Source organism: Myodes glareolus, chromosome 9 (assembly GCF_982192425.1).
Source record: "Myodes glareolus chromosome 9, mMyoGla1.1, whole genome shotgun sequence".
In the NCBI taxonomy this organism is placed as follows: Eukaryota; Metazoa; Chordata; class Mammalia; order Rodentia; family Cricetidae; genus Myodes; species Myodes glareolus.
Window position 1 is genome coordinate 81,239,838 of NC_142034.1, and position 14,637 is coordinate 81,254,474.

General features: G+C 41.9%; 1 protein-coding gene across 4 annotated transcripts in view; it reads right to left on the reverse strand.

Annotated features, from left to right (window-relative positions):
* Atp10b (ATPase phospholipid transporting 10B (putative)) overlaps positions 1–14,637 on the reverse strand; it is a 289,706-nt gene that overhangs the window by 13,413 nt on the left and 261,656 nt on the right. For all 4 annotated transcript variants that reach the window (XR_015003547.2, XM_087910707.1, XM_085694856.2 and 1 more), the window contains 4 exons: positions 11,216–11,537; positions 7,484–7,560; positions 6,112–6,237; positions 358–558 (listed from right to left, as the gene is read on the reverse strand). Coding sequence is in view for 3 of the 4 variants with exons in the window: in XM_087910707.1 (XP_087766833.1) it covers positions 358–558; positions 6,112–6,237; positions 7,484–7,560; positions 11,216–11,537 (726 nt within the window). In the remaining variant the exon portion in view is untranslated. The remainder of the gene's footprint in view (positions 1–357; positions 559–6,111; positions 6,238–7,483; positions 7,561–11,215; positions 11,538–14,637) is intronic.

Genomic DNA, 14,637 nt, shown 5'->3' on the forward strand with positions numbered 1-14,637 from the left:
ATAAAATCCTTTGTGGTATTACCCAGTCCTCGGTGTTCTGTTAGAGAAACAGAAAATGTGCTTGTAACTAGGTCTTGGGAGTTTGATTGCTGTACTTCACAGCCTGGAAGCATGGGGTCTTACCATATGTACCCCCACTTCAGCTATGGCAGCTGAATATTAAAATAGACTTACTGGTCTTATCTAACATTCCTAGCAGCAAGTATGAAACAGGCTAGAGTCACCCAAAGTCACACAGGAGGCAAGTGAACTGTGGCTAGTTCCTGACTTCCAGCCCGATACTATCTCTGTCCTGCAGGAGGACTATCAGCTTCGGGACAACCTAAAGCTACCCCCATGCTTGCCGCAGCTCCTCACCTCGGAGTTTTGGCCACTCTTATATAACTCAGGCAACGCCAGGAGTGTTTCTGCAGAGACATCTTTATCGAGGATTCCGAAGACAATGGGAGGCAAGGAGGTGAAGAAGAGATTGAAGAATATCATCTGCCAATTATCGATCATGGTGGAGCCGGAGAAACCACAGAAGAACTGGTACCAGAACAGCAGGTTGACGTAACACTGCAGGCAGGGAGCAGGCTTCATGAGTGAGGTCTCTGCTTGTAGTTTGCTGGACTATGACGGCTAAGAGCACAGGCTTGGGAAGTACAGAGGCCTGATTTTACATCCCCAGGTGTGTCAATTACTAGCTCGATGACCTTGGGCAAGTGACATCATCTTTCTGAACATCATTTTGTCATGTATCATGGCACATAATAATACACAAACAGTATCCCAGTGGTAGTGGAGAGTAGAGAATGGATAATAGAAACCTGAGCTCCTAGGTAAGATGGCAGACTACAGGTTGCTTCTGTGTAAGTCCGTAAAGGAGAGAACAGAAGTAAGAATAAAGAAGCCTCATCCTAAGGAGAAATAGAGGAAAAGCTTAGGAAAATCCCGAAGGAAGTGAAAGGAACCAAGATGTGTCATACAGGAGAAGCAGGTGACACAGAGCCTGATAGAGGAAGGAGACTCAGAAGACAGATGAAAGCCAAGTGGTACCCATCTGGGACAAGCCTACAGCATTCATGGGAGTCAAACACAGCAGATTTTGGTGAGACAGCTGCAGATGGGTCAGACATGGAGACGAACCCCATTTTCCCACACTGTAAGTAGGGGAACAGCAGCTGAATGTCATGTTGAGAGTGGATTTATTGTCAAAGACTGAGCTATCCTTGGGACCTGAGTTCAGGGAATACCCACAGATCATGGAGCTTCATTTTGGCTTGCCATAGGGCTTAGGTGAAAGAAGGTTCAGATGGTGAGCTGGGGGCTGGTAAGTTTATGGAGAAAGGGAAAGCTTCATCCACTCAGAATTACCCTTAGGGGTGATGAGAGCTGAGTCTGAAGTCACGGGGTAGATCAAATTCTTACGTCACTTAATCTGTAGAGCCCCAGATCTTGAAGTTCCAAAAACATTAAAACAGCTCATCTGTTCTCTGGTTGCTTCTCAGTAACTTTGGGAGACCACTTTTTCCCCAACTAAAGCAGCCACCCCAGCATGGTACCTTGCCCATATCATGCAAACAAAAATGTGACCAGCAGAGCCCTTGATATGAAGGAAGGAGAATGGTCCCTTCTGAGAAGACTCTGGGGAACATCAGACTTTTGTCCAACAGAGATTCAGAAACCACATAAACCACAGGGCAGGTGAGAGGTCAAGTTCAATTGGACCCCTCCTTCTACACACACTTCATTTCCAGTTTGTGGGGCTAGGGAGGAGCTACTCTACTAACCACCCCTTTTCCTTCTTATGAATGGAGCACAGTTTTTTTTTACTGTATTATATTAATTTACATCCATCTAGTTTTTATTTATACATTTTCTTATTTATTTTACTTTCTGCTCCTCCTTGTTTCCTTCATCCTCCTTTCTCTGCATTGAGGAGTTATAGTGATATTTTGTTTATGAACTAACAGATAAAACTTGCCTGAAGATCAGAGAGCAAAGCTTGCCACACTAGTCAGCCATACGGGCTGGGCAGTGGTAGCACACACCTTTAACCCCAGCAGTCATACTAGTTAGCTATAGAGGCGGGGTGGTGGTGGTGCACACCTTTAATGCCAGCACTAGAGAGGAATATAAGGCAGGATGAGATAGGAAATCACTGTTTTTCAGTCTGAAGGTTTTGTAGACATAAGAACTTTCTAGTGGTTGGCTGCTTTGCTTTTCTAATCTTCAGCTTGAATGCCAGTCTTTGTTTCTGGGTTTTTATTATTCATGCTACAAGTAGTATTTCAATTTTACCTTATTGACTTTTAAAGGGAATGTTTTAAAATTTCCCTTTATTCTCCTCCCTCTTACACTGATCTAATTTTGAACTTTTCCACGTTTGGGAGAACTCTGTAAACGCTCTTTTACTTTGGTGCACAGCTCTTGCTCTTTTTCTAGTTATGCCATTCTTTTCCACTCCTCCCTTTTCCAACAGATTAACTGGGCTTCTCCTTTCTCTTCTCTTTCCACATCTTCTTTCTTTATCACATTCAATACCATTTTCATACTTACCATGAATACTTTTTAACTTCTTGACTTACAATATTGTATTTTCAAATATGTTGTCATTGATGGGCTGTAACTGATTTTTTTCTTTTATTTTTCTCTCATACATTATATCCTGACTGCAGTTTCCTGTCCTTCCCCCTTCTGCCCCTCTCCCCCAGATCCACTCTTCCTCCATTTCCCTTAAAATAAAAAAGGGCAGACTTCCGAAGGATATCCACTGAACATGGCCTAACAAGCTACAATAAGGCTAGGCACAAACCCCTCATGTCAAGGCTGGACAAAGCAATTCAATAGGAGGAAAAGGGTCCCAAGAGTCGGCCAAAGAATCAGAGTTGTCAACATCCTTAGCCATCAGAGAAATGAAAACCAAAACAACTCTGAGATTCCATCTTATACCGGTCAGAATGGACGACATCAAAAACACTGATGCCAGCTTATGCTGGAGAGGATGTAGAGTAAGGGGAACACTCCTCCATTGCTAGTGGGCGTGTAAGCTTGTACAGCTACTTTGGAAAACAGTATGATGATTTCTCAGAAAATTAGGAAACAATTTATCCCAAGACCCAGCAATACCATTGTTGGGTATATTCCCAAAAGATGTTCAATTGTACCGCAAGGACACGTGCTCAACTATGTTCATAGCAGCATTATTTGTAGCAACCAGAGCCTGGAAACAACCTAGATGTCCCTCAACCAAAAAATGGATAATGAAAATGTGGGCCCATTTACACAATGGAGTACTACAGAGCGTTAAAAAATAATGACATCTTGAAATTTGCAGGCAAATTGATGGATCTAGAAAAAACCACATTGAGTGGGGAAAGCCAGACCCAGAAAGACAAATATAATATATGTTCACTTATAAGTGGTTTTTAGACATAAAGCAAAAAAAAAAAATCAGCCTATAGGCCACAACCTCAGAGAAATTAGACTACAAAGAAGACCCTAAGAGAGACATACATGGATCTACATAAAAAGGTGAAAAAGGCAAGATATCCTGAGGAAATTGGGAGTTTGTGTGGGGAAAAGAGTAGGGTTGAAGGGGAGGGGGAGGAAGGTAGGGGAGTAGAGGAAAATATATAGCTCAATCAAAAGAAATAAATAAAAAAAGAGTAAGACCTGTAACTGATTTAAATGGATTTCTAGACCCTGTGTGGTGAAATTCTGTTGTCGCTGGCTGAGCAATGCTCAGAGCTCAGTATGAAGGTTCTCCAACTTGAGTTCAAAGAGATGTACGCAAATTTCTAGACAGAAATTCCACAAACAATACTACTCGACTCTTCATAATAATACAATTCCTCAACCATGGAACTCAAAAATGCTCAAGTCGATAAGACCCTGGAAGAAGGTTTTGAAAACTTTGAAAGAGTATACAAACAGGCAGCTAAATTCAACTGGGGCGCTAGAGAGGAAAGTCACAGCACAGAATGAAAATTTATCCAGGAGATTAAGATTTGGAGGAAAAAGAAAAAGAAAGACATATTGAAAGTGAAAATTCAATGAACCTAATGGAAAACCTGGCAGAAAGCATTAGATGTGCGGTATCCTTTACCATGCTCATAACCACCTGTGACAGTATCACTAACATCCCTAAATGAAGTTATTAATAAATATCAGTACCATAGTAATGATTTTCATAGCTCCAGGACACCCAGCTTCACTTTACCCTAATTGAGGGCTAGCAACAAGTACTTGAAGTTCCTACGTTCTCTCTTTCTAGCTGCTGTGGGCCTTTCCTGATACTATCTCTGGGTTCCATAGTAAGATACGTCAAGACAACTATGGCCAACAAAAGCAGAAAGTATTTATTGTCTAGCCTTTATGGGAAGATGCTTGTTGTCCCTATGTGGACAAAATATCTCCCGAGAGCAAGGAAACACTCTCCCTGGTTCAGTCCCCACGCTATGCCCAGTGGCTAGCCCACTGCCTAGCACATAGCAGACATTTCCGTAGATGTCTGAATAGATGAAGTGCATCTTTGCTTGGTCCTGACAACTCATCTTCAAAACTTAACATCACAGAGTATATCCTTCCCCTGGCAAACTGTTTCCACTTACTCTTTCTAGCTACAGGCTTTGCATCTCCCAGGGAGCAAGCACACTGAACCCCACGACAGCGTGGGCTCAGATTGGGTGCCCGCTCTTCTACCCTAGATGCTGCAGTGCAGTAATTAATTCATTGTTCAAATTTCAGAGCAGGCAGGGTTTTAATCCCTCTGGAATTGGTTTCGGATGTGGAAGTCATAGTTCCCCACCCTCTAATTGCAGCTGGGAGATAATACCGCATCAGTATGGCAGGCAGTTCTGAGCCCTAGCAACGCGCTAGAAATAAGCATCACTTGAGCTGGGAGAGCGTGGCTGGCTGGAGAGATTGCCTTTCCGCTTCACAAAGTGAACGCCGAGAAGAGGCGGTGCTGATTCAAAAGAATGACTCCTTGGATGCAAAAGACAAAAATGAAGCAGGGTGTTTTGAATTCTAAGTAAACAGTCTTTCGCGTTCAGAGTGAATCTCAAGTCAGACGGAGGGACTTGCTTGCATAGACAGTGCGGAGACAATATCTCCACCCAGCTGGCTGAATTTACACTGTTTTGTTGTGCTGTTCTTTTACATATGTGTATGTGCTGGACTTTGGATAGAGACATTCACCTTTGAATACGGATGACTAAGCCAGAGCCTAAAACAATGGACTAAAAGGAAAATGATAGAATTTTTAGGTCACTATGTTTGTCTTCCACCATTCATTCCAGTGTTAACTGTCAATTTTTCCTTGTGCAAATAGGAATCAAATTCTATTTGGATCAAAGATCCTTGAAGTAGGCGATGGAAACTCAGTCCCTTGCTCCATCCCTTAGTCCAGCTATGCTTTGCTATCTCACTGCTACACTGACTGTTAATCTTGGACTTTTCAAACAAGAGCCTTTGATAGCTTCAATAGCTCGCCTGGTGTGTTCTTGCTTTGGGGCCTTATCAGGAGAGAAATCCACTTTTATCTGGGATCCATAGCGTTACTATCACAGGCCACAGACCCATAATAAATGAACCAACTAGCCACAGACTGGCACCGCCAGAAGAATGAGCCCCAAACAAACCTTTCCTCATTGTAAGTTGATTATCCTAAGTGTTCTGCCACGTTGATGAAGTGCTGACCAGCACAGAGCACACAAGAGGAAGGAACTATTATGACTTGCACTTTGTAGATGGAGAAACATATGTTTGGAGACAATTACCAAATATGGGAATCTAGGTTGACGCTTAATCTGACCGCAGGATCCACATTCATAAGCATTCATGCTGTTCCTATGTGCCAGGGGCTTTCCAAAGAGCATAACCAATTCTTATAACATTATCACAGTAAGCAATACCAGTTTCCTTCCTGTTTTGAAATTATAGAGGAAACTATGGCCTATGGAGTAGTGTACAGGGTTGCCCAAAGTTACACAGGTAGTGAGATCTCAAATCCAGGTCAGTGGACTAACTCCCTTGAGCCGAAATGCTTGTTCCACTATTCGGAGGACACAGAGTTCTTGCAAGGACCGCAAGGCCTGAGTGGAAGCTTACACGGGGGACACTCACCACGTTCTTGTAGAAGTAGTACACTACCATCCTGGCCAGGCGCGAGTAGCACCAGTGGCCATGCACAAGCAGCAGCTTCTTGAGGTGGCTGAACCGGGCAATGGCAAAGTCGCTGGACATGACGGCCTGGGAGGAAAGAATGGAGACATCAGTTTTCACACACAACCATCGCTGGCCCCAAAGATGTTCCCTTGAGGACAACGCTTTCTTCTAGGTCTGCAGTATTCAGGACTTGAGTGATCCCTTGTCATGTCATCATGCTTGGGAGGCACTTTGGGTTCGGACATCTCTCCTGCTCATCTTGGAAGCTGAAATATTACCAGAGTCCAAGAAGGGACCAACACTCCACTTGGCCCCACATTTCCGTCCATTTATCTAATGATCATTCATTAAGGCCCAGTGTCAGTATCTGTTCTAGGGGCGAACCAGAAAACTGATTTTCACCAGGTGATTCTCCAATCCCTGAGTACCCTTGGGTACCCCTCAAGCAGGCAGTTAGCATGATTTACAGATGACACTGTTGGTTGGGAAGTTCATCTACATGGTGCTAGGATGGACATTTTGCCCTTGGGCATATTTATAATAAGATACAGTCTGGAGGTCTCTTAAAATGAGGTTTAGATGTTTTGGTTAGAAATCTTGGTATGAATACTTTTCAGATTACTTCAACTTCTTGAGCCTCAGTTTTATTGTCTGGAAAAATGATTGCCAATCTATAACATATAATAATAATAATAATAATAATAATAAATTCCATGTGGTAACACATAAAAATGAAATACCCAACATTGCTGGCATACGGTAACCACCTGAAGGGTAACAAAGAACTATGGCTACCTTTCTAATTCTCAGCATTGAATTTAAGCAGTGTCTTCCCTGGTGTTGAGACTATAATCACTGAAGGTTCAAAATCAAAAAACAGGGTCTGTTTTAGTGGGAAAGAACAGTATCTCACTTAAGTATGCTTGTTCCAAATAGAATTTTTAGAGAATTAGGTACACCATAAAACTGTACAAATTAATTTATGAGTCAATAAAATATTTCCAAACGTCCCAATCTCTGTCACTCCTTACGGAGGTCACAGAAGGATATGTGAGGTCAGAGAAAGGCTTATATGCTGTGCAGGCTTGGACTACAGCTACCATTGCCTTTGGTAAAAAGCCACATGTCCTCAGTGTCCCTCTGTTTTTGGGAGGAACGGATGGTAGGATTTTGATGACAGAGGACACAGAGGCACGGAAGACACCCCTGACTGCCAGTTAATAATTTTATGATGCTCAAAGGATGATTTATTCCGCACTGAGGGCTATTCCTCAGATCTCCAGGAAGAATAAAGGAGATCAGCGAAGGAAAAGGAGGTAAATCATATTACCTGCATGCCTTCCTGCCCAGATATTCCAATGCCAATGTCAGCAGCTTGAATCATGCTTACATCGTTCGCTCCATCACCTGAAAAGAGAGAATTCACAGAGTGCCTTCGTCCTTTGTCCAACTGCTCGGTGATAAGAAATCTGAGTGTCCCCATTTGCACAGCTGAATCCTTTCAATGTTTCTCTACATAGGATAACACTGCTACAATATTTGGCCTGAAAGTTGGCTTCTGTTTTTAAACTATGAATGAGAAATCCCCATTTATTTTAACTCTTTCCATGAATATTTTTATTGTCCCCTCCCCAGTGGTGATCCAAAGAGTCGTGAGTGGTCCTTTACAATGTACAGAATGGCCTTTGCGAATGTCAGAATAGATCTTGCTGAAGAGCAAATCAAGACTCTGACCCATTTGGAGACTTGGTCAGGACAGTCCACCTAGTGAAGGCATTCAACTGGAGCTCGGGTCTTTCTGTTCTGATTCAGAGGCTGTTAGGACTTTGATGTGGCATGTTCCCTAAAACGCTTATATGTTCAAGACTTGGTCTCTGGCTCACTGAGGATTGATCGGGTCACAAGGGCTCTAACTTTATCAATGGAACCATCCTTTCATGGATTTATTATTTGATGGCATTCTCGGGAGCTGGCAAGAGGTAGGGTCTGGCTGAAGGAATGGGTGACTTGGGGCATGACTTTGAAGGGTGCGTTCTCTCAGGCTCCTACTTGTCTCTTTCAGTTTTTGATTGTCATGAGGTAGCACTTCTATTCCACCACACTACCAATATGTTTAATGCATGTGTGTGTGCGTGTGTGCATATATGTGTGTGTGTGTGTGTGTTAGAGCTAGAACAAATGCTACCATGGAGTCACATTTCTAGACCATCTACCATGATACTGTCTCCCACATCAGGAGAATGCAGAGTCGTCAGAAGAGGACTGAAACGGCTCAAAACCGCGAGTCAAATAAAAAGTTCCTTGCTTGAAGTTAGTCAGGTTAGTTATTTTTATCACGGTGACAAATAGGTAGCTACCACAAGGTAGAGCTTTCTCTACCTTAGTTTGACTTGAACCAGTTACCATACCAAGATGACTAGAATGTTGGGGTAGCCAGAGCATCAGAGACTGTGCATAATGCCCAAAGTGGTGGACGACACTCAGTTTTCTGTATGAATATAAAAAAAAATGAGATCGACTCCCTTTTTTTTTGACTGAGATATATTAAGCAAATTGAATGAATTAAGATTTCATGAAACCAGAGGCAAGGCCGTGAAAATACATCCCCCCCCCCCCCCCCGCCACATGCTCTACCTCCGCTATCAGGACTATCAAATATCCTGTTCTCGGATGAAGCAGAACTTCTGTGTCTACAGTGTCCAGTGCAGAAACTGCTGCCATCTTCTGTCTATTGAAGTGTGGCTGGTGAAGTTCTATTTAATTAAGAAGCCACATACAGCTCTATACAGAGAGGGCATCTTATAGAGCCCAATACTCCTCAATGCTTCGTCTTTTAACCCAGAGCTCAGGAAGCTAAACTCTAAGGGATCCATAAAATATTTTAAACTTTGTAAGTCACAAAATGAAGTCAAATAATTGTTGCTGGTGAAAGGTTGGTAGTTATAAATTTTACATTTAAAAATACAAGAGCCATTATTAGGTTCCACACAAAAATATGTAGTAGGCTGGACACCTGTAGGCTATGTTTTTTGTAAGTCCTATTATGAACTGTGTTGACTGGATTCTCTTTCTGGCCCCACTTTTTGTTTCCGAAAAACTCCTCATGTATAAGCTGTAACTAAGTTTACATTGTTTATCACAGAAAATATGGAATTAGAGAGGAGAGAGGATAATTTTCTCCTAATTATTTGGCAACAAGTATATTGAGCTTTTAAATGTTCCCATTAATAATGTACCCCATAAATTTATACAATTATGTGTCAATTAAAAATCTAGCATTTGACTTTCTAGGTAGACTTTATTGTTATACAAAGGATTCTTTTCTCAATAGCTCAGCAGTCCATAATTTTAATCCTTTCGAAGGCAGAATAAATCTAAGCTTTAACTTCTGTTGGCACACCAGGAGAAGCAGAGGTGTGGAACCATGCTATTTCTCACCTGGTTGGGTTTGTTTGTGTCGCTATGGGAGTGAATCTGACCTCTAACCTCAGAGAATATGGGTTGGACTATTGCCTATGGTATATCTGAATTATGGAAGAGGACAACTCATAGCATTAAAGTAGGGATGGAGTTGCTAGGCATCTGTTCTTTTCATTTTCTGAGGTAGGATCTTATATATCCCAGACTGGCCTAGAGTTCTCTGTGTAGGTGAGAATGATCTTGAATTTTGGGTCTTCCTTGCCTCTTCCCCCTAACCACTGGGATTATAGACATATGCCATAGTGCATATAAAATCAGTTTTTATATTGCACATGAAGACTTAGGGAAGGACATAATATTTTACAGCTCCCCAGAAGACCAGATAAAGAAGAGAGGCTAGAACCATCTGCAGAAACGATCCTAAGTACAGTAATTTAATTACCCTTGTCTTTGAGGGTTACCTTTCAGGACCACCAGTGTGTGTATGAAATCACGGAGAGTAGTAGACTCTACAGCCTATCTTTTGTATACATATGTAATGATAATAACTTTTAATTCACAAATCATGCCCAATAAAAGGTTAAAATAACTAACATATGATAGTAAATTAAAATAATATACCATAATAGTTATTTAAACTCATGAATGTTCATTTCTATAGTTACATACTTTTAGGCCCAAAGGCAACTATAATTACAGGAAATGATACCTGGATGCTGTGTGTGGGGGTTGAGGGAGGAGGAGGGAGTTGCTGATCATGAGATCAAATAGGGAAGGAAACAGACTCCTTCCTTCTAAGTTCAGGGATTTGTGAGCTATTGCAGAGGTGGTCACAGAAGGGACAAAAGATCTTGGGCCTAAATGAGAAATGAGAATCCCAGAAAAGGACAAAATAGGTAAGGGGTGAGGAGGATGACAAGAGATTTAATTTGGAGGGAACATGAAGAACCCAGTGATGAGGAATGAAAGGTGACCACGACAGGAGACACTGTCCGAGAGAATTAGTGGAGACCAGATCATGAAGATCCTTGTAAAACAGGCTTGTTGTGCCTGCGAGGTACTCAGTGAGAAGTTTTTATTTCTGTGCTTTGATCTTATTAGTTCATGTCCCTTCTGAGTAATTTATCATTAACCTACCAGAATATATTAAGAATATGCATGCATTGTGCTGGCCTTGGATTTAGAGACTAGTAAAATTAAAAGCTCACCTCAGGTTTCAAAATCGTCCCCCAAGTCCCCTGTCCTCAGAGGAATAGCAAATCCATAGCTACCAAAGGTGTTACCATGGGTAAATAAAGTCTGGAAGAGTACCGGAAGGTATCTCCTAGTCATGTTCTGTTTGTTGTCTATTTCTGGTAGAAACATTTTTTTTTAAAAAAAACTATATTCATGTTTTGAGTTCAAGGCCCTTGTTGGCAATGACTTCCATATAAGATCTGATCTTTATTTAGCTAACTAGCCAGTTCTAAGAGCTTGATCACTGCTTGAATCTCGTGGTCCCTGTTTCATCACCTAACAGCTACATCTCGACTGTGATTTTTATCAAAGACAGCGACCCTCAGCCTAAGTTTGTTGGCTTTCACAGCTGGCCCAGGTCATCATCCCTGCCAAGATGCCACCCACATCCCAGTATGCTGGGTACCTATGGAAAGAGTCATGACGCTCAACTTGTCTCGCACCAGCTTGACAATCATACTCTTCTGGAGTGGGGTGGAGCGGCAACACAGGACAGATCGACAGTACCGGGTCAGCTCCAAGAACTTCTCTTCCAGCTTTCCCTGGAAAATTGCATTCAACGTCTTCCCATCAATGACCAGTCCAACGTCAGGAGTCATAGCTCTCGAGTTAACCGATGGCATCTTAGATGGTGTGTGGCACCCACAGAGTTTTCGGGCTGGCTGTTGTGGTTCACGAAACCTCTTTACATCCTCCAATGCACAGTTGAGGATGGACTCACATGTTTCCTGCAGAGAGTCATACAATATAGCATTAGTAAGCAACCTTGTGCATTAAAACTTTACCTTTACTTTCAGTAATTATAAAACTCCACCATAAAGGTTGCTTAGGAAATTTTCTCTAAGTTCTCTGTCCATTTCTCTGCAGTATTTGAAGCATCGTTAAACTATACTAATTTTGAAACAAAGTAATGGCTGGAATGGGAGAAGATGATTAGGAATAAGGTAAAAGTTGCACAGAAAGATGGCACCTGAGTTGAGGTGGGTATGAAGTAAAAATCAACACTAATATGTTGTAGATACTGATAATATCTCCTACTGTTATATAAGCTGGCTTCAGTCTCTTCTAGGCCTCCTCTGTTGGCCCTTTTTACATTTTTGTAGTATTCCTGGTCAAGATTTAGAGGTGAGGAGATTGAAACGGTGAGTAACTTAGTGACTTACTCAATGTCAGCTTCACAAAGCAGTGGGGCACAATCTTGACTTCTTCAAATGTGGCTTTCTTTCTTAAAAAGCAAACCACCACACTGTGTTTATCTCTTGGTCTATTCCACAGGGGTCTCAAGAGCTGGGCTTTGAAGTGTTTTTCATGTTGGTCTGAACTGACCATGGATGTGAGTTCTTACTGGTTCAAAGAATGTTCTCTGTGAATTTGATTTCTGTTTCTGTGAGATGGTCTTTTGATACAGCCCAGGTTGGCCTTGAACTTGCAATCCTACTGCTTCCTTTTTCAAGTACTGTGACTAAAGGTGTACAACTGTCATGCCAGTTATATGATTTTTTTCAAATGATGCTGACTTTGAAATACAGAGAGAAAGTAGTTTTTAATTAGCAGCCCTTTCCACCGCTTTGAATTATACCGGTGATCAAATCATATCTTGGTACTGATTATTCTTCTGCTATCTCTTCAGCTCTTAGAAACATTGCTTTTTTAATAAAGCTTGGGAAAACAGAAGATAATAGTATAAAGAACTTTACTAACACGTTGTACTCAGAAGGACTGTATTTTCCACTTGCAAGTATGGCGTGCATGCATTTGGGTACGGAGGTTCACATATGTGTTGCTGAAGGTGTAGGGATGTGTGTGTGCATGTGCGTGTGAAGGTGTCTTGTGCATGTGGAGGACAGAGGTGGGTGTTGGGTGCCCGTCTTGGTCATGCTCCACTTTACCGAGGCAGGGTTTCTTGCTAAATCTAGAACTTGTCAACTTGGCTGGTCTATCTCGTCAGCTTGCCCTGGGTCATTCCCTGTCTCAGCCTTCTAAGTGCTGGGTTTACAGGCAGGCACCATGACTGCTTCACGTGTGGCTGCCAGGGATCGGAACTCAGCCTATTCTTGTGCCATAGTACTTTATTCGTTGAGCCATCCCTCGAGCCCTATTAGATTCATTTATCCATGGTAAAAGACAATACTTCTTCATTAGTCAAGATACTAAAAGTCTATTCTAAAAGTGAATATGAGTTAATTTAAATGAAATCATTAAGAGACATAGTTGAGGTAATAGATGGATTTGGGTAGATTTGCAAAGGTTCTCCTGAAGTGACAGATTTGGAGAAACTCGGTCTAATGATTCCTGTCTAGCAATCACTGGAGAGATTCCTGTAGCAAATACAGCTCATTTTCCCGAGTCCTCCTCTAGGAGATGCGAAATTACTTGTTGCACACAGTAGGATGTGCACAGAACTTGGAGAGTAGGCAGTGGGCAAAGGAACTGGGTCTGGGTATAAAGTTTTACAGGAGCATTTATCTAAGAAAGTTAATGAGGGTGATTCTTGCTAGATGTTGATCTTGGTTCCAGTTACATAAATTCTTCTGGTACCGGTCCATACAGGCACTGGAGTTGCAAAGTTCACAGTTTAACCTGAACCCACTTATTTCCAGATTGTAATCATAATGGCTCTAGACACTGAACATTTAATGTTTAGTCAGGAACCTGCAGTAAAAAGTGCTCAGAGGGATTCCTTCCAGGCATGGTGATCTAGACCTAATGACTTCCTTCTGAGGAAGAGAACAAAACACCACCACCACCACCACTACCACTGCAGGCACCACCATCACCACCACCACCACCACCATCAACAAAACAGTGGGATGTAACTTCCTCGAGTAGGTAACACAAGTTGGGCTTCTACTGTTGAGCTTTTTCTCACTCTCTCCAGTGGCTTGCCTTGGGAAAAACCAGTTGCTATGCTGTGTAGCAGCCTGGGAACAAAGCCCAGAGGGCTGCGAGCTGAGATTTAGTAACAGCTGTGAGGTTCAGCTTGTAAGCAGCATCTCTTCCGGTTTGCAGACCCTTCCCAGTGGAATCAGTATCTGGCCTCAGAGCCCCGGAAAGGTGATTCACCACCTCACGGTGACATTCATCCACATGCCCCAGCCCAGAAACCCCTAGGTTTCTAACTCACAGACCACGGGATTGTAGAAATCTGCTGGGACTGCTAAGCTCTGGGGATACCTTGTCGTACAGCAATCGCTAACACACATAGGGACTAAGTAAGGACTTCCCTCTGGTCTTATTTAATTCGTCCAGCAATCTGTAAAATAAGTATTTTTAATCCCTGCTTTACAACTGAGAGGAAGCAAGATAAGAAGTATGCTACCTGGAGCATGTGAAGCCCTAAAGGGTTGTCAATAATAACAATAAAAATGATTGGTATTATTATTTTCATTTGAAATGCATTTTTAGTCATGGGATAGTAAGTCCCTTATTATGTATATGAGAACCTAGAGTTCTGGGCAGGCTCCATAAAACTTGTTTATTGCTTTAAGATATATATACAAAAAAGATACTAGACGCAAATGTGTTTACAGTTAGTTAGGCAAATTAAAAACCTTGGAGAAAATACTCACCGAATAGGTAATTATATTAAATTGGGGTTTAAATAAGTCTGAGATTTACAGTGTATATTCCCATGTTCTGGTTGAACATATTTACATATAAATCTACTACTGACTCCCAGGGAAAAGGTGGGGAAGACTAATCTTATCGGATTAGTGGGGTCCTGGGAAGTAGATAGGTATGTATACATATTGAATGCATCTTTCTTCATGGTGTAAAAACCAAATAGAAATTTTCCTAAACTTTTATCCTGGGGTCTAGATGAGCCAG